Here is a 22,106-nt window from a genome sequence, read left to right on the forward strand (position 1 = left end):
TTCATGTCTCTGATATAGAAGAATTAAATCTGCTTATACATCAATAAGCAAAGAGAACAATTTATAAGACCTTATCTGAAAGCATTCTGTATGTTATACAGAATCTGAAAGTGAAGAAAATCAAGATAAAGAATATACAGAAGAATAAGTGTATAAAGAAGCTTCTGAAGAAGTATGAAAAGATCTTCTAAACAGATCTTTCATCAGAATTACTGTCAGAATGAGGATTTATACATGAGATTGACATAGAGAATACAAAACCAGTCAATCAGAATGTGTATTCTCTGTCACAAATACATCTTGAAGAACAGAAGTGTCAGATCACTGATCTTCTAGAACATGGTCTCATATAATTCTTATTAAGTATGTGAGGCTTTCCAGTTCTATTCATGAAAAAGACAGATGAGAAGTGACAAATATATATCAATTATCAAGCACTTAACAAGCTTATGATCAAGAATGAATATTCACTGTCACAGATTCAATAACAGTTGAATACAGTCAGAAACATCTAATATCTATTAAAGATTGATCTTCTCTCAGAATACTGATAGATCTGTGTAGATGAACTGTCAGTCTCACAAACTATATTTAATATGTAATAAGAGAAGTTTGAATTCCTGATAATGTTATTTGATCTGATAAATGTACTCATTAACTTTCAAACAATGATGAATATGATTCTTTATAAACAGAATAAAATCTCATGTCTTATATATCTTGATAATATTCTAGTCTTTTCAAACTCATACAATGAATATCTGAAGTATCTTGATGAAGTGCTTATAACTCTGACAGAGTATAAGCTCCATATCAAATTAATCAAGTGTGTGTTTGAAATAGAAGAGTTGAAGTTTGTAGAACATGTAGTGAGTGATAACTGTATATACCTTATTCTGAAGAAATTGAATATCATAGTGAATTAGTCACAGCTGAGAAATGTACATTATATATAACAGTTTCTTGAGTTAGTCTCATACTACTGCACATTCATCAAGGATTTCACACAAATATCTGCATCACTCTCAGATCTCTTAAGAGAAATGAATACAAATCTGTAAAAGAAGAAGTTTTATTCAATTATCTAAAATACTGTGTACAAAGAGACTTTTCTCACACTGAGAGAATGTATAATAACATTCTCAGTACTTATTCAATCAGATTGTGATAAACCTTTCTACATTGAGACAGACATATTTAAATAAGCTATCAGAGACACTCTTCTACAGATGAGCAAGAATAGCAAGCTACACTCAGTGATATATGATGATAGAAAACTATCAGACACTGAGCTCAATTATTCAGTGTATGAAAAGAAATTGCTAGTGATCAAGCACACACTGACATTATGAAATAGATATATTAACAACAGATATATGATAACAGTGATCACAGATCACAAAAGTCTCATCTATCTATAATTAATAATAAAACCTTTCAAATGCTTAGTATGTTGAATCTCAGAGTTTCAAGTGTACAATCTTCATATCAAATACTGAAAGAAATCAGACACTGTAGTATCTGATGCAATCAGTTACAGACTCAATTTCATGAATAAGAATTCTATAAATCAGGTATAAGAGATGTTCATATTAAACACACTGAGAGAATGCAAGAAATCAGAATGAGTGAATACTATAATCTCTCACTTGAAGAATGACAAGATATCAGATAATAAGTGTCTTATAAAAGTAGTAGAAGAGATGCTTCTGAACTTTAAGCTGAGAAAATTGAAAAATGATATTATGCTTTATTATAATCTAGAATACACAGAAGCTCTCTATCTAGAATCTTCATTTCAATATGACTTAATGACTCACATGTACAAGGAATTCAGTCACTTAGAAAGCTCTGAACTTATAAGTGTACTTAAATCAAGAGTATACTGATCAAGCATGACTGAGAATATTCAGATATACACTCACAAGTGTCTGAATTACCAGGTTATGAAAGAATCTAAGAAAGGATTAGAACATAAGAAAGTGTAATATCAGATAAAGTGTACAATACAACTGTTCAAATAATGAGAGATGAATCTCATAGATATATTACTATGAATGTCAAATGAAAATCAATGAATAATCACTGCTATTGATTATACTACTGACTGATCAGTTGTGAAAGCAGTTTCAGAGATAACAGAGAAGATGATGATGAAGTTTCTACATAATGAGATCTATATTAACTATGAAATGCTGTATGAGATTCTCACTGATAACAGTGTAAATCTCATAGAAGAAGCAGTGAGGCATTTCATAAGTCAGTTACAGACAAGACATTGTAGAACAACATCATATTATTCATGAATGAATGAGAAGATGGAACACTTGAATGAAATCTTGAGCAACATGCTGATGAAATATCTAGTGAGTAAGCCTATGAGACTATGAAATGAATATCTCAGACAGGTGCTATTAATCATACAGATTTGACAGCATGCAGTCTCTAAGCATTTATCATTCTACCTGTTGTATGGATTGCATCCGCGCATCTCAGAGAATGCTTCGGAAAAGGTGAGGAAGAAAACAGCAGCTGCAGATGCAACAGTCACAGACATAACAGTCACAAACACAGAATTAAGATTGAAAGAGATCAGTCACACACATGCAAAAGCTAATAAGTTACTTCTGAACTGAGCAATTCAATTAAAAAGAATACAAGACTCACTTATTAAGAAATCAAGTCTCAAGATAAGAATGTGAGTTCTTATATATAATGAGAGTTCTGAGAAGTTTCAATCTAGATGATTTAAGTTATATAAGATACTTAAATCACATTCTCTGAGAATGTACACATTGAAAGAATCAGAGAGACAGATCTTATATAACTTAATCAATGATTCATAACTTATAAAAGTAAAGATATAAGATCTGAGTGAATTATGATTATCTGCAGCACTATTATCAGTATTGAAAAAGAAGAAGCTTACAATTGAAAAGTCTCATGAGATAAGAGAAATCATAGACACTTATAAATCAGATGATCTCACTTATTTCAATCTTTTCATAATTATAAGAAAAGAATGAAAAGTAATGAAGAAATCAGATGAATATCACACTTTAATAAGTAATAAGACTGTAGTCAGTTGTATAATAACATGCTGCAGATAGCAGGCATAACATGGTAAAGAGCAGTCTCAAAGTGACAGACTTGTATATGAATCAGATCACAGAAGAAAAAGGAATTCAGAGTTAAATTTAACTGTTTATATCAGTTCAATTGCAGAGATCACAGAGAATGAACTATCTGAAACATTCATAGATATATAAGATCAAGTCATCTGTCACGCTCCCGGCCGCGCCAAGGCCCTGTTGCGGTTCCACACGGCTCATCACTTCCATGCGGATGATTTCATCCTGTCCGAACTGGTTTCCAACTGCCCTATGACATCATTCAGATATATCATAGGAAGATCCGATTGATGAATATGAGAACCCCACTTCTATATGAGATCAGCAGATTACTCTTCCTTGGCAATGAGGCGCTGCTGAGGTATCACTTCAGCTATTCTCACTCATGAAATGAAAGAAGGGTATCTGCTCATTGTCTATATAGAATAGCTAGATGCTGGCTCCTTATCAAAGAAGTCAGTGATTCATTTTACTCTGACTGAAATATACACAAGAGTTACTGTGTGTCTTATACAATCTTCTTAGTATACTAAGTATCATATCTGTGATATTCTTACAATAACTCTGTAGCCTACAAGATCACTATTCAAGCAAGATAGTCAAGCTCACTTATACAGCTTCTCAAACAACTATCTCTACATATCATCACTGACTAGTCACTGCTTCAGTTCTGTCATATTACAATTCAAATCACTCAACCTGATTATATGTTTGAATCAGTCAAGCTCTAACAGACTGATATGATCTCATACACTCACACTGAAATCAACTCAACTCCACTCTCTGAGAGAAACACTACATCATTTCCTAGAGTGTGTACATCTCTATCTTAGCAGAAATCTGAGATTTCTGAACTCACTGTATATTTTGACATGAGCTTTTCAACTGCTCTGTCACTGCTGTGACCTCTACACACCTACATCTATTATAAAGATAGAGAGATTAAGATCAGAGATTCTCTGAGATATAAGAGAAACATCTTATCTGAATTTCACAGCTTTATCTGTACTCTTGAACAGAAATTCCGCCTTAATCTGAGCCAGTATAATACTCATAAAATATAAGTAATATATGCTGTCAACCTTCTTGAAGACACCTCTGTGACTACTTGAATTATCAAGAAGAGAGAGCTTGAGCATATCAATGCTGCTGTGACTTGAGAAGAATTCAAGAACTTTCTATTTAATCAAATTAAAGATCACTGTAATCACAGCTTCACAGCAGTGCAGCAGTTCAACTCATTATATTAATAAGATAATGAGAATTCTTCTGATTTCAACACAAGATTTGAAGAATATTGAGAGAAATTAACTGATGATTTGAATCAATTAAAAATACAGCTTTATCTCATGAAGCTGACTTATAAGATGTGAACAATGATATTATAATATCAGAGTTCATCAATTAATTACACTGAGCTTATAGTGCTCTAATTGCAAAGAAAAACATGCATCTAGCTCAAAAGAATGTATGTTTGCTTCTAGAACTCAAAAGAACTGAAGAAAAGATGAAGCTCAAAGTCAATCTAGAACTGAAGAGAAGAGTCAAGCCAGTAAACTCACAACTGCAAGCTCAAAAAGAAGAAACTCTCAACTATCTAAGTCTTCAAACTCCAACTCTCCAGCTAAATGTAAACAGAACTTGAATCCTCAAACTTCTGTTAAGATTAGAGAATTGAGAAATGACTCTGGTGATAAACTAGATATAATGCAAGCAGTTGAGATTCCTACTTTTCAGAACAGTTATAATCTACTATCTGATGATAGTGATTAGATTCTACTCTACTCTCTTTTAGTATGAATATACAACAAAAACAACAAAAAAAGTTTAAAAACTCTTCAAAAATCACATTTATTCAAAATAATGTGGATAGAAACTCAAATTGTATTTATTCTTATCTTCAAATTGCATTTGAACAAAAAGTTGATTTTATACTGCTTCAGGAGCCGAATTTTGATGCTGAGCAAAAATATGTTATTTCTCATTCAAGCTACTACTGCTTTTTACCTCAAAAGTCTGAGATAAAGTCAAGAGTAGTGATCTATGGAAGAAAGAGATCAAGATATCAATTTAATCTAAGATTTGATATCATGTCTGACCCTGATATTCTGGTGGGTGATATTATAGATAAAGAAAATGAGTTTGATACTATACAGCTCATAAATATCTATAATGAAAAGTCATTGAAGGAAAATAACAATATCTGGACAATTGATAAAGAATTTCTGAACATAACTCTATCAAGAAACTCTATAATTGCAGGAGATTTCAATGCACATCATCTCTGATGAAATTCAGAATGCAAGAGAGCAGTGAGAGCTGATAATCTGATTGAATGAACCTTTGAGCATTCAATAGATTTGGTTAATAAGTCTGATCAACAAACATTCTTTAGAAAAGGCATGAAACAGAAGTCTATTATAGATCTAATCTTCATGTCACAAAATCTAATGGAAAGAAGACTTGTAAACTGGTTTATTGATTCAAATGAGACATCAGGATCAGGTCATGAGATTATTCAATTTGATATTGAACTGAGTGAAAAATAAATGAGTGAAAATCCTCTTCTCTCTAATCAGTATAACTTTGAAAAAGCTGATTGGAAAGCAGTTGAAGAAAGTATAAAACTGCTAAAATCTGAAAGACAGAATGAGCTATATTGGAATTCTGGTCAAGATATCTCAAATGAAATGCTTGAGAATAGAGTGAAGCTTATTACATCTATTATTCTAACAAGTGTTAGAGATAATATTTCAAAAAGAAAATCTTCTGAGTATTCAAAACCTTGGTGGAATGAGAATATCTCATCTAAAAGGAAAGAATTAGCTACTGCTAGAAGAGATTGAAAAAATGATGTAATATCTGATGAAGAGTTCAAAGCTGTCAGAAATGAATATTTTTCAGATATCAAAAGAGCTAAAACAGACTGCTGGAATAAATTTCTTGAAGAAGCATAAGAGAAGGAAATTTTTAAAGCTTTTAACTATACTAAAACAAGAAGTGTAGCAAAACTTTCAGCCTTAGAATATGAGTTTCAGAATGAATCATATACAGCAAACTCTTTTGAGGAAAAATGTCAAGCTTTCATGAGAATTCTCTTTCAGAACTCATCAGACTCAGATTCAGATTCAGAGGAAGAGAATATATCACTTCTCAACTACATTGATGAAAATGACTGGGAATGGCCTGATCTTACACAAGATGAGTTAGAGTCAGCTATCTTCTCAAGTTCTGTTAAAACTGCTGCAGGTCCTGATTCAATTAATCACTTGATTATTCAAAATACATATTCCTACTTAAAGAATGAATATTTTGAGCTCTTTTTCAATCTCTTGAAAAATGGATATCATCCTGAATGCTGGAGAGAAGCCACTGAAGTGATTCTTGCAAAACCTAATAGAAAAACTTCAATTCCTAAGTCATATAGAGTAATATCTCTATTGAACTGTTTAGAAAAGGTTTTAGAAAAGATAATAGCTACTCAACTATCTTTTATAAGCTCTATAGATGATTCTCTTTTATTCAGTGAACAAATGAGAGGTAGAAAACAGTGTTCTGCAATTGACACTGTTCTCTCAGTTGTTCATGATATTCAAATAGCAAAGCATGAGGATCTGGTCTCAACTGCAGTTTTTATTGATATAAAGAAAGCATTTGATCATGTTTCAAAGTCAAAGTTAATTCAGACATTGAAGATATTAAAACTGCCACTTTCTCTAATAAAATGGGTTAACTGTTTTATGTCTAAAAGAATTATACAACTCTTCTTTGATGGAATGAAACAAGACAAGACTGAGATAAAAATAGAAGTACCACAGGGATCTCCAATCTCACTCATTTTATTTGCAATATACACTGCATATCTATTCAAAAATAGAAATATGAGAATAGTGCGATCTCTAAGTTATGTGGATGATATTGGTCTAGTCTACAGCTCAAAAACTATCAAAGAGAATTTGAAAGTAATTGAAGAAGCTGCAAAGGAAATCTTTGTTAGAGCAGATATCAATCAAATTCAATTTGATATGGATAAAACTGAGTTAATTCATTTCTTTTCTAGACTCAATGAGAAAGAACTATCTCTAACTCTTTTAAATAGAGAGATTAAACCCAGTGTAAATGTCAAATGGTTAGGAGTATGATTAAACTCCAAGTTGAATTTTAAATATCACATTCAACAAAGAACTGTCAAGGCAGAAAGACTATTGAACAACATAATCAGACTATCAAATACAGAGAGAGGTCTATCCTTTCAGGCTATGAGACAGTTATATATAGCCTGTATCACATCAGTAGCTGATTATGGAGTTCAAGTTTGGTGGAATAATTAAGGGAATTTCACTGAACTCTTTCAAAGTCTGCAAAACAGAGCCTTGAGAAGAATTCTGGGAGCATTCAAATCATCTCCTATTAAAGCAATGGAAATTGAAGCTTCAATTCCTCCTCCTGCTATTAGATTTGAAAAGGCCTGTATGAACTATGCTCTGAGAGTTGTAAAGATGAGCTCAAATCATATAATCAGAGAAAGAGTCTCTTCTTCATTTCCATCAATTAACTCTGGAAATGAACTGGATTGGAATAGATTTCTTGATTGAAATGAAAATAATTCTTCAAAGAAAATGCCTTCTCAACTGTACAGACTATGCTCTCTGATTAAAAATCAATTTTCTTCTTTAAATGTTGAAAAAGTTGATCATGAGAAGTTATCTCTCTGGAGAGAAAAGCTTGAATCTCTTATAGACTTACAAATAAGTGAACTATCAAAAGAGAAAGAATATGAACAGCATTTGAAGAGAATTTCTACAATCAATATAAAAGACTCTATTCTGGTTTATTCAGATGGCTCAAAAAATGAGAACTTGAATAGATTAGGCGCAGGCATTGCTTATACTGAAGATAATATTAATTTTATCTCAGATTTCTGAAATCTAGGCTCTGAATGTGAAGTCTTTGATGCTGAACTATTTGCAATAGTGAAAGCTTTCAAACTCATTGAAATAAAATCTCATAAAAGAGGAAATTGTTTGAAAGAGGCATGAATATTCTCTGATAGTCAAGCTGCTTTAAAAAGACTTAGAAATAGTCAGATTCATAATGATCAAATGAATCTTGAACTGATCTTAAACTCTGTTTTGAAAATTCATAAGAGAAGAACATCAAAGCTGATAATTCATCTACACTGGGTTCCTGCTCACATGAATATTCATGGTAATGAATTGGCTGATTCAGCTGCAAAAAAGGGTGCAGAATTAAGCAGATCTATTCAAAAAATTGTGTCCTGGTCTTTTATAAAGAGAAAAATAAAAGAATCTTGTTTAGACAAGTGAAATGAAAGCTGGCAGAAACAAAAGAAGAGTATACATTATTCAAGATTTGAAACAAAACTCAAGTGGAAATCTTGTTCAATTAAATGTAAAAAGAAAATATTCTCATCTATAATACAGCTGAAACTAGAACATGGCTATTTCAAATCTTATATACAAAGATTTGATGATAGATTTGACTCAATAGAATGCTCATTCTGCAATACAAATGAGAATCCTGAGCATATTGTAATGCACTGTGCATTATACAATAGTCTCAGAGCCAGATTGAAAGAGAAGTATGATCTAAATCAATTAAATATGAGATTCTTATTCTCAACTGAGACAGGAACTAAATACTTAATAGACTTTCTATCAGAAACTCAAGCAGCTATAAGAAAATGGCTAAATTCAGAATTATCTGAGTATGAAGAGGAGGAAATAAATCAGATATAGTCTGTTAAAACAGCTATACACTCTCTTTTAATAATTTGTTTTGTTATAGTCTCTCTTTACTTTATCTTTTTCTTTATCTTTTTCTTTCAATTTCTTTCTATCTATTTATTTAATGTGTCTATCTTTGAGACTGTGTTCTTTTTCTCTTTTCTTTTGTCATGATATTGTCAAATGATTTCAAAGTATCAAAAGATGTTAAAACACTGCAATTTGTAAACAGTTTTTGTATTCTGGGCTGGAATTTTCTGATTTTGCATATCTGAAATTGATGAATGTATAATAGTTAACTTTACAGACATAGAAAAAACGCTGAGAACTAAAGTTCTCAGGTAGATGTCATAGTCTCTGACTGCATACATCTATAATTGAAGAATAATAATAATAATAATAATAACACTGAGCTTATCAACCTGACTTCTCAGATCTATTTAAATAATCAATTCTCTGAGAAAAAGATCAATAAGATCTCTTCTAAGCAATTAATAACAGAATCTAAACAGTGCTATGATGACTTCAGTGCAGAGAAAGTAAAGAAGAATTTTAAGTATTCTGATTCTTCACTCACTGTAAAGAAATGTTAAAAAAAATTTGACAAAGATCTCTGTTTCAACTGTGAAGCTGATAATCACTATATCAGTGATTATAAGAAGCTGAAGAAGAGAAGAAATTAAGAAAATATCTTCTTAAAGTTGACTTTTCTTCTGACAAACATATCTGTAGAAGATAAAGAAGAGAAAGAAAAGAATTGATAATTCTCACATCTCTGAGTTCATGTTACAATCACAATGTATACTCTGAATGAGAAGATATTAGTGAGATGTCTACTTGACTTCAGAGTGAATACTAACTTCATATTCTATTTCTTTTCTTTGATAAAGAATTGAAAGAAGATAGATTCATCAGATCATATGAAATTTACAGATGAAATGAAATATCACTGTTTTGACATAATTTAAGCAAAGTGTGTGATCACAGACTCAGAAGAAATCTTTAAGAAGAGCAGTCTGCTTCTTCATGCAGTTAATATCATAGATGAGAATGTCATTCTAGGTCTCTCATGATTGAGAGAAAACAATTCTCTTATTAACTGAGTCACTCAGATGTGATAATATCATCTCACTAATGAAGAGACAGTGATAGAGAAACCTGAAGAGTTTCATTGAAAGAATCTTAAGAAAAAGATTGAGTTGATATACTGTGTAGTAGATGATTGAAACTTGAGAACAGATGAAGAAGTCATCATTCTCACTGCAAGATTAGCAGCAGTATCTGTTATTAAAGACAGATGAATACAATGTCTCTTTACAGATTTTAAGAATATCTTTTCAGAAAGAGAAGTAGTGAAGTTTTCTGATATCAAGATACAATATAAGATTTATCTTAAAGATGATGCAACAGCACTGTACAGGTCTCTTTATAACTTATCTGTAAAGAAGTTGAATGTTCTGTGCAAATATCTTGAAGAAGCACAATTAAAGAACTGAATATATTCATCAAAGAGTTCAGCAGAGACACCTATACTCTTTGTACTCAAGAAGAATGATAGACTATGTCTATATGTAGACTACAGAGACCTCAATAAGATGATGATTAAAAATCACTATTCATTACTGTTAATTAACAAGATGATTGATTGATTATCTGAAGCAAAGATGTTCTCAAAGATTGATATACAGAATGCCTATCATAGAATCAGAGTTAATAAAGATGACATTTGAAAAACAGCTTTTTGTATTAAGTACAGCAATTTTGAATATCTTGTTTTATCTTTTAATCTTTGTAATGCTTCAGCCATCTTCCAGACCTATATAAATGAGATACTGTGAGGCCTTGTCAATGTCTTCTGCATAGTATACTTGAATGACATTCTAATCTTCTCAAAAATGAAGAAAGAACATGATACTCATGTTTGAGAAGTGTTGAGTTGCTTGAGACAGTATTAACTCTATGCAAACACTGAAAAATGCTTGTTCTACATGCAGGAGATTGATTTCTTAGGTTATATTATTAAGATGAATGGCATTTCAATGAACAGAAGCTGAGTCTTCATCATTGAGAACTGACCAGTGTCATAGATGTACTGTGAGATGCAGATATTTCTAGAATTTGTGAATTTCTACAGATGATTCATCTATATATATTCATGAATTACTGTCTCTCTTACAGATCTGTTGAAGAGAAGTGTGAAAGACAGGAAAATGAAACTGTTTATTCTCACTCAAGATATCACACAGGCATTTGCAGAATTGAAACAAGCTTTCACAGATGTCATAATGCTGAATCACTTTAATTCTGACTTACTCAGTCAGTGTGAGACTGATGCATTCAGAAATGAGATCTGTGAAATCTTTTCACAGTTGACACTGAAGATCTTTCAATGTTAAAAGAATCAGAGAATAATCACTTCTGAAGAAACAGGCAATGAATTATCTATGAGAGAAGACTTTTTCATGAAGTTTATAAGATACTGTGAATGAAGATCAGTGATCTTCTTCTTCAAGAAGTTATCACTCATGCAGAGAAGATATGATACTCATGATTAGAAAATGTTAATAATTATTGAATTCTTTAAGATCTGATGACATTATCTTCAGAGTAGTAAGTACTCAGTGTAAGTTCTCACTGATCATGCAAATCTGTGTTACTTCTTGATAACAAAGAGCTTGACAGAATGTCAAGCCAGGTGAATGAAGCTGCTTTCAGAGTATGATTTCTATATCTGATATCATTCAGATCAGCTTAATTTCACTGACACACTGTCTAGATGACCTGATTATAATATTGTTAATATGAAGAAGAATTCTATAAAAGAACCTCTATTATCACTGCAGAAGAAGCTGGCTGCAGAGAGTTGAGATTCTCTAAAGCTCAGAAACAGTGCTGAAGAGACAGCTGTGTGACTCAGTATAGAAGATGAAAGAGAACTCAGATCTCTGTGAGAGACTGACACTGAAGATCATGAGCTTCTTGTATCATATCTTGTAATCATTGAATTAATAAAGAATGAAATAGTCTATAATCTTTCAATCTGACTACTTTTAAAATTCATTGATAAATTACAGAAGAAGAATGCCTCTACTGCAGCTTGAATTCAGAAGTTAAAGAAGAAAGAGTCTGATTTGAACTTGAAAGAGACAGACTCTGAGTGAGATAATACTGCTAAGAAATCAAGTTACTGATAACTAGAAGAATGTGAACTTCTACTGCTGAATAGTTCAGTCTTCATTTCTCATAGTAGAGCAGTGTGTCAGAAGTTATTGAGAATTCATCATAATGATTCTCATACAGAGTACTTCAGATTAGAGAAGACTGAGAAGCTTCTAAAATATAAATACACTTGAGATAAGCTTCAGATAGATGTCAAAGAGTATATTAAAACTTATAATATCTGTCAAAGAATAAAGATTCTGCAGTATAAGTAATACAGTGAGTTGATATCACTGTCTATTTCAAAGAACTCATGATAGAATCTATTGATGAATTTCATAGTTGACCTGCTGAAGTCAACAAGAGTCAAAGAATATGACTCAATTTTGGTCATTGTTGACTGCTTCATGAAGATAATCAGATATATCTCTATTTATAAAAAGATTAAAGCTTCTGAATTGACTGACCTGTTTTTAAATATCATCATTTGTGATCACAGTGCTCTGAAATCATTGATAACAGATTGAGAATTTCTCTTCATCAGCAAGTACTGATCAGCTTTTTGCTATTATCTTATAATAAGATGTCTTCTCAGTATCACTTTTCATTCACAGACTGATGGCCAGACTGAACACTAGAATCAGACACTAGAACAGCATCTTTGAGTGTTCTGTTCATATTATCAGAATGATTAACTCAAATACCTTCTAACTGCTGAATTTGTATATAACAATATAAAGAATGCAATCTTAAAGATATCTTCTTTCTATGCTTATTATGAATATAATTCTTCATTACTCAGTGATGTCACAGATGATATTTCAAAGAGAGAAATAGACAGTCAGAATATTGAACAGATACAGAGAATGAAGTATCTCTCAGTGCTAGAAGTAAAAGTGAGATTGAAACTTTTGAATAAAATTCATAAGAAGATGATAAAAAGTATTCACTGTGCTTAGAAGTAGCAGATGAAATACTACAATTGAAAACATCTTCTGATGAAGTTCTTGATAGAGAATCAAGTGTTACTTTCAGCAAAGAATATCAAGATAATAAGACTGTGTAAGAAGCTCAGTGAGCAGTGACTAGGATCTTTTCTGATAATAAGAGTGATAAGTAAGCAGATATATGAGTTAAAATTATTCACAGAATTGAAATCAATTCATTCTGTTTTTCACATTTTCTATTTGAAGCTCTATAAGTAATACTCTGAGACAGAGTCATCTTGACTGAATGATATCAAGATTGAGAGTGATACTGAATATCTTATGAAGAAAATATTGAATAAGTGAATATATTATGATAAGCTTCAATATCTCATTAAATAAGAAGATTATTCATTGTCAGAGAATTCATGAGAACTGCTTGAGCATTTGAAAAATGTTGAGAAAGAGATTGCAATCTATGAGACAGCTAGTAGAGACTGCTCTGTTACATATCAGAGATATTGAGTAAGAAATGCTGCTTAAGACTTCTCATTTTTCTCAAAGGATTTTTTTAGAGATGATCTTACAGTGATGAGCTGATGTCTTATAGACTCTATAGCACTCTTCTTCTATTTTCTCTTAAAGGGTTTTTAGAAGTTTAATGAGACTACACAAGTGTAAAATTCCTGAAGTGATTAGAGAAAGAGAATATTGAAAATTAATAAAAAGATTAATATTATTGATCTGCAGGCTGCTGCTATTCTAATAGAGCTGCAGCTCACTGAAAAAGTAAAAAGAGAGATCAGAGTCTACTTATCAATAATCACACTCTTATCAAACTCATTCTTCACTGTTGAAGTCTTCAGTATCAGTATCTTTATCTGCTGAGAAGTTAGCACTACAGCACTGCAGAGAAGCATGCTATAGAAGAGTATAAGAGATGCTGAAAGTGTCAATTTATTAACTTACAAAGCATCTCAGTCATCTGCTTCAACTGAAGTGAGATTCTCTTTAATCAGTGATTAATCTCTGTGACACTTTCAACAGCAGCACTGACTGATCTCTTCTTGAGATCAGTCATTCTGAGATATTTTTTCATCTCAGAGATTCACACTTTCATCTTCTTTTGTAGATGAGTAAGAAGAACCTTCTCAGTCTTAACAGAATCTGTCAATACTTGAAGCTCTGAGATTCTTGCTCTGTACTGCTTGAGTATCTAGACTTCTTATCAGAACTGATACAACATCTTTCTGTGAGATGATACTTACAGAGAGACAGAAGTTATTATTGCAAGTATAATGAAAATAATAGAAGTGAGAGAAGAAGCAGATGCATAAAATCCCTCTCTTCTTCAGCTGCTTAATACAGTGCAGACAAGTAGCAGTGCTGGCTAGAGACTGCATCAGAGCCTTCTCACAGAGAGAAGATGAAGAAACTGAGAAACTCTGTGAACTCAACTCAGCAGCATCTCAAGCAGGGCTCAGATATGCTGTGAGAGAGGAACTATGAATTAAGCTTCTTAAAGCCACTGTTCCCAGAATCAAGCTCTTTCCAGATTTCTCTCTGAATGACTACACAGGGTCATACATCACTGTATTGACTGAGAGAGAAGGCAGTGTTGCAACAGCAGTGAGAGGGGCAGAGGACAGACCAGACATGGATGAACTAACTGACAGAAGAGATGACATCTCACTGCAAGGCACAGTGACTATCATCACAGCTGTAAAAGAAGCAGAAGAAGAAGAAGATGTAACAATGAGAGCAGTGCTTCTGCAGCTCATTGACATCACTGTCTTCACCTTCAACCTGGCTTTCTTGACAGTCATGGAGGCTGCTGCTGCACCATGAAGACATTTGTTACTCACTAGAAAATGTCAGAATAAGTCCTTGATTGTCCTTCAAGAACAATACTCTCATACACTCACTGTTGTGATTGAGAGAGAGAAGAAAGAAAAATGTTTCATAAGAGAGAGAATCTTTTTAAAAAATTCTGTCACTACTGTTAGCTTTGTCTCTAAAACACATCACTTTTGCAGGGAATTTTATACATAGAATGAAATATGTTGAGAGATCTGTAAGTCACTTGTTAACTATGTTTTTCACATTTCAAATTGATATATAAGAAACTCACTTATCACATGTTTGATTTGAATGATGATGGAAAAAGAAAGACCTATACAGTCAGCAGAAAAACTCATCTATTTCTTTGTATCATGTGCAGTACATGTGCTGTCAATCAATTGATAACTGTTGCTATACAACAAAGATAATTCCTAATTCAGTAATCTTGAGAGTATAGAGACTATGCTCTTAAAGAGAAGAACATTATCACACTCTCAGTCATGTCAAGACTCTGTTACAGTTTCACACAGCTCATTACTTTCATATGAATAATTTCATTCTGTTCAAATCAGTTTTCAACTGCTCTATGACATCATTCAGATATATCATAGAAAGATCTGATTAATGAATATAAGAACCTCACTTCTATATAAGATCAGCAGATTACTCTTTCTTAATAATGAGACACTGCTGAGATATCACTTCAGCTATTCTCACTTATGAAATGAGAGAAGAGTATTCACTCATTGTCTATATAGAATAGTTAGATACTGGCTTCTTATCAAAGAAGCCAGTGATTCATTTTACTCTGACTGAAATATATATAAGAGTTACTGTGTGTCTCATACAATCTTCTTAGTATACTAAGTATCATATCTGTGATATCCTCACAATAACTCTGTAGCCTATGAGCTCACTATTCAAGCAAGATAGTCAAGCTCACTCATACAGCTTCTCAAACAACTATCTCTACATGTCGCCGCCGACTAGCCACCGCTTCGGTTCCGCCACATCACATCATCTCAATCTCTAAGAATACTCAGAGATTGAGTGAGATTAGTTTTAATAAGCTGTTCACTGTAGTGATCTGAGTGAGTGAAGAGAGACAGTATAATGTGTGAGATAGAATTATAAAAGATGAAAGCTGCTGAATCTAGTCACTGAACACTGTATTATATAGAGATCATATAAGAGTAGTGACTAGCAGATAAAGAAAAAGTGTAAGAAAAGAAATAATGAATTGATTATCAACTGTAAGAATCAGCTGTAAAAGACAAATATTATCATACATATCTCATTCATTTTCATACATCACACATTTAATCTATTTTCAACATCATGTCATTCAAAAAACATCAAAAATAAAGGAAATCTTAAAACTCAAGGTCTGCAAGGAATTCAAGAGCTGTAAGTCACTCTTATAACATCATCATACATGTCTCTGATTTCTCTACTGCTCTATGTATGACATTAATATCATTTATCACAAGATTGGCTGAAATGCTAATATAGAAATGCATATATATATGTATAGAGAAATTGAAGAAGAGCATGAAACTCACAGAATCAGAAGTTAAGAGAGAGAAGATAAAGACAGAAGAAACAGAAGAGAGAGACACAGAACTGAACAAATAACAGAAGTCACTCAGGGCTAAATACTTACAATCTGATATGTGCACAGCCTTCTCTACAGAAGAGGAAGAGAAAGCAACAGAAGAAGCTTAAGAGCAGAAGAGAGTAGTCTTAGCAGTATTGTCATCTTTGATTAAAATGACCTCTGATGTCAGAGCAACTAAGAACTATTATTAGCATATAAAACTGTAAAAGCAGAGATAACAATTACTGAACAAATATCTGCTGATCTTAGAATTATATACACAATTATAACATGCATGAGACTTCTCAGAAAGAGAGAGCAGAATACAGAGAAATGTAGAAAGCAGAATACAGTGTGTGAACAGCTCATTCTCACAATAATATCTCAGATAAGGCATACAAGCCTTACATCTGTGAGTGTAAAAGAGTATGATATCTGTATTCTCATTCTTGAAAACATGGATATCTTTCACCTGTATCATGAAGTTGAATGACAGACATCAGAGAATAGACTGATACAGATCTATTATTTCAAAGAAATTCATTAGAGCAGATGTTCTTATAATATTGAACTTTATAATTGTGAAAAGCTTCTTAATATCTGTGAACATCATGACTTCATGCATAGTAAAACTCATAACAATTTTCTCTAAGAATAGGAAAATCAGTGTCAGAAAGAAAAGATGAAAAATGAAAAGACTTATAATTTAAACACTGTTGAGAGAGAGAGTGATTCTCTGATATAAATGAATAATTATCTCATTATGAATATTTAAAATGAATATAATAATCAGCATTCACAATCAAGCTTTAGATAGTTATATTGTATACAGTCTTTGTACAATAAATTGTTCTGAGAGTCAGTAAGAAGAACAGAAGTGTACATGCTGAGAAATATGATTCATTAAGTCTACACAATATCTCCTTGAAACAGGGAGAGCTGATAATGAAAGCAGAGATAGTAAAACCAGAGATCACAGAAACAGAGGTAGCAGGAGCGGGAGAATCAGACACAGAAACAAGTATAGAAGATTGAGAAGCAGCAGAGAAAGAAGCAGCAGAAGAAGTAAGAAAGAATATGAAAGACTCAGTCACATATAACACAGACAATTTCTTCATTATCATATTCTTCAAGTTCTCAATCAAGAATTCAATATTAAGTTCACTATCATTGACAGACACAGATCTGTCAACATGTGAAGATTCTATATAAATAAAAACAAATATATCAGTATCTGTATTCATGTAAAATCATGTCAGAAAACATGATCAGAAACTCACTGAAGAAAACAGTCAGAGATGTATAAGAAGATGAAGAAGATGTGTCATTCATGATAATACATTCTGGTAATTATTAGAAGATAAACAAGTTCTGATCACATTTCATAACACATTATACTTACTGCTAATAAACTGCTCAGTATAAGCACTATAATAACACTTGTTATAAGAACAGAGAGTCATTGTCAGAAACACATATAATGTAATAGATGAACAGATAGAAAGAGTTGAACAGAAGAAGAAGTAGAAATCTTGAATAAGATAGTAGCATTTAATGATAATAATAATGAAGAAGATGATTGAAGAATGAGAAAAGTTAGTGAATGAGTGATGTAATATAGTGGAAGTTTCTTTGTGAGAGTATATACAGAACACTAGCTGAATCAGAGATAGATCACATAATTGTGAAATACTAGTGATAAGCTAATTCACATGAAGCTAGAGTGTACAACATGATCACATGAGCGTGACTGAATCTGATGAGAGAGAATGTGGTTTGAAAGAATGTACAATCATCAGATAATAACACAGCTGCTTCCGAACTACTAGTATATATGTATGAGTGTAAAGGGGTCATAGCAGCCGCTAATTAATTTAGTGTACAATATTACAATATATAAGAAGCCGGTGTACGCCTGTAATTGTACGCTGGCTTAAGCAATCTTTGAATCACAAAAGAAAATTAAATTATACTTAAAGTCTCTTAGAAATAACTATTAAATTTATTAAAAATAATTAAATAGTTTATAAGTTATAGAAGTGTTTTTTTTTAAAAAAAAATAATAATAATAAATAAAAAATTAGTTATTATTATTATTATTATTCTTCAATTATAGATGTATACAGTCAGAGACTATGACATCTACCTGAGAACTTTAGTTCTCAGGGTTTTTTCTATGTCTGTAAAGTTAACTATTATACATTCATCAATTTCAGATATACAAAATCAGAAAATTCCAGCTTAGAATACAAAAACTGTTTACAAATTGCAGTGTTTTAACATCTTTTGATACTTTGAAATTATTTGACAATATCATGATAAAAGAAAAGAGAAAAAGAACACAGTCTCAAAGATAGATACATTAAACAGATAGATAGAAAGAAATTGAAAGAAAAAGATAAAGAAAAAGATAAAGTAAAGAGAGACTATAACAAAACAAATTATTAAAAGAGAGTGTATAGCTGTTTTAACAGATTATATCTGATTGATTTCCTCCTCTTCATATTCAGATAATTCTGAATTTAGTCATTTTCTTGTAGCTGCTTGAGTTTCTGATAGAAAGTCTATTAAGTATTTAATTCCTGTCTCAGTTGAGAATAAGAATCTCATATTTAATTGATTTAGATTATACTTCTCTTTCAATCTGACTCTGAGACTGTTGTATAATGCACAGTACATTACAATATACTCAGAATTCTCATTTGTATTGCAGAATGAGCATTCTATTGAGTCAAATCTATCATCAAATCTTTGTATATAAGATTTGAAATAGTCATGTTCTAGTTTCAGCTGTATTATAGATGAGAATATTTTCTTTTTACATTTAATTGAACAAGATTTCCACTTGAGTTTTATTTCAAATCTTAAATAATGTATACTCTTCTTTTGTTTCTGCCAGCTTTCATTTCACTTGTCTAAATAAGATTCTTTTATTTTTCTTCTTATAAAAGACCAGGACACAATTTTTTGAATAGATCTGCTTAATTCTGCACTCTTTTTTGCAGCTGAATCAGTCAATTCATTGTCATGAATATTCATATAAGCAGGAACTCAGTGCAGATGAATTATCAGCTTTGATATTCTTCTCTTTTGAATTTTCAAAACAGAGTTTAAGATCAGTTCAAGATTCATTTGATCATTATGAATCTGACTATTTCTAAGTCTTTTTAAAGCAGCTTGACTATCAGAGAATATTCATATCTCTTTCAAATAATTTCCTCTTTTATGAGATTTTATTTTAATGAGTTTGAAAGCTTTCACTATTGCAAATAGTTCAGCATCAAAGACTTCACATTCAGAGCCTAGATTTCAGAAATCTGAGATAAAATTAATATTATCTTCAGTATAAGCAATGCCTGCGCCTAATCTATTCAAGTTCTCATTTTTTGAGTTATCTGAATAAATCAGAATAGAGTCTTTTATATTAATTGTAGAAATTCTCTTCAAATACTGTTTATATTCTTTCTCTTTTGATAGTTCATTTATTTGTAAGTCTATAAGAGATTCAAGCTTTTCTCTTCAGAGAGATAACTTCTCATGATTAACTTTTTCAATATTTAAAGAAGAAAATTGATTTTTGATCAGAGAGCATAGTCTGTACAGTTGAGAAGGCATTTTCTTTGAAGAATTATTTTCATTTCAATCAAGAAATCTATTTTAATCCAGTTCATTTCCAGAGTTAATTGATGGAAATGAAGAAGAGACTCTTTCTCTGATTATATGATTTGAGCTCATCTTTACAACTCTCAGAGCATAGTTCATACAGGTCTTTTCAAATCTAATAGTAGAAGAAGGAATTGAAGCTTCAATTTCTATTGCTTTAATAGAAGATGATTTGAATGCTTTCAGAATTCTTCTCAAGGCTCTGTTTTGCAGACTTTGAAAGAGTTCAGTGAAATTCTCTTGATTATTTCATCAAACTTGAACTTCATAATCAGCTACTGATGTAATACAGGCTATATATAACTGTCTCATAGTCTGGAAGTATAGACTCCTCTCTGTATTTGATAGTCTAATTATGTTGTTTAATAGTCTTTCTGTCTTGACAGTTCTTTGTTGAATGTGATATCTAAAATTCAACTTGAAGTTTAATCATACTTCTAATCATTTGATATTTACACTGGATTTAATCTCTCTATTCAAAAGAGTTAGAGATAGTTCTTTCTCATTGAATCTAGAAAAGAAATGAATTAACTCAGTTTTATCTATATCAAATTGAATTTGATTGATATCTGCTCTAATAAAGATTTTCTTTGCAGCTTCTTCAATTACTTTCAAATTCTCTTTGATGATTTTTGAGCTGTAGACTAGACCAATATCATTCACATAACTCAGAGATTGCACTATTCTCATATTTCTATTTTTGAATAGATATGCAGTGTATATTGCAAATAAAATGAGTGAGATTGAAGATCTCTGTAATACTTCTATTTTTATCTCAGTCTTGTCTTATTTCATTCCATCAAAGAAGAGTTGTATAATTCTTTTAGATATAAAACAGTTAACTCATTTTATTAGAGAAAGTGACAGTTTTAATATCTTCAATATCTGAATTAACTTTGACTTTGAAACATGATCAAATGCTTCTTTTATATCAATAAAAACTGCAGTTGAGACCAGATTCTCATGCTTTGCTATTTGAATATCATGAATAACTGAGAGAACAGTGTCAATTGCAGAACACTGTTTTCTATCTCTCATTTGTTCACTGAATAAAAGAGAATCATCTATAGAGCTTATAAAAGATAGTTGAGTAGCTATTATCTTTTCTAAAATCTTTTCTAGACAGTTCAAAAGAGATATTACTCTATATGACTTAGAAATTGAAGTTTTTCTATTAGATTTTATAAGAATCACTTCAGTGGCTTCTCTCCAGCATTCAGAATGATATTCATTTTTCAAGAGATTGAAAAAGAGCTCAAAATATTCATTCTTTAAGTAGAAATATGTATTTTGAATAATCAAGTGATTAATTGAATCAGGATGTGCAGCAGTTTTAACAGAACTTGAGAAGATAGCTGACTCTAATTCATCTTGTGTAAGATTAGACTATTCTCAGTCATTTTCATCAATGTAGTTGAGAAGTGATATATTCTCTTTCTCTGAATCTGAATCTGAATCTGATGAGTTCTGAAAGAGAATTCTCATGAAAGCTTGACATTTTTTCTCAAAAGAGTTTGCTGTATATGATTCATTCTGAAACTCATATTCTAAGACTGAAAGTTTTGCTACACTTCTTGTTTTAGTATAGTTAAAAGCTTTAAAAACTTTCTTCTCTTATGCTTCTTTAAGAAATTTATTCCAGCAGTCTGTTTCAGCTCTTTTAATATCTGAAAAATATTCATTTCTGACAGCTTTGAACTCTTCATCAGATATTACATCATTCTTTCAATCTCTTCTAGCAGTAGCTAATTCTTTTCTTTTAGATGAGATATTCTCATTTCATCAAGATTTTGAATACTCAGAAGATTTTCTTTTTGAAATATTATCTCTAACACTTGTTAGAATAATAGATGTAATAAGCTTCACTCTATTCTCAAGCATTTCATTTGAGATATCTTGATCAGAATTTCAATATAGCTTATTCTGTCTTTCAGATTTTAACAGTTTTATACTTTCTTCAACTGCTTTTTAATCAGCTTTTTCAAAGTTATACTGATTAGAGAGAAGAGGATTTTCACTCATTTATTTTTCACTTAGTTTA

At 31.4% G+C, this 22,106-nt stretch overlaps 1 protein-coding gene across 1 annotated transcript; it reads left to right on the forward strand.

Annotated features, from left to right (window-relative positions):
• Window positions 1-14,619: 14,619 nt before the first annotated feature.
• On the forward strand, window positions 14,620-14,811 carry BDCG_00394 (uncharacterized protein; the record flags this gene model as incomplete). Its single annotated transcript, XM_045415906.1, has 1 exon — window positions 14,620-14,811. The coding sequence occupies one exon, from the start codon at window positions 14,620-14,622 to the stop codon at window positions 14,809-14,811; it is 192 nt and encodes a 63-aa protein (XP_045271746.1).
• Window positions 14,812-22,106: the final 7,295 nt, after the last annotated feature.

The sequence above is a fragment of the Blastomyces dermatitidis genome (genome assembly GCF_000003525.1).
Source record: "Blastomyces dermatitidis ER-3 genomic scaffold supercont1.1, whole genome shotgun sequence".
Classification (NCBI taxonomy): domain Eukaryota; kingdom Fungi; phylum Ascomycota; class Eurotiomycetes; order Onygenales; family Ajellomycetaceae; genus Blastomyces; species Blastomyces dermatitidis.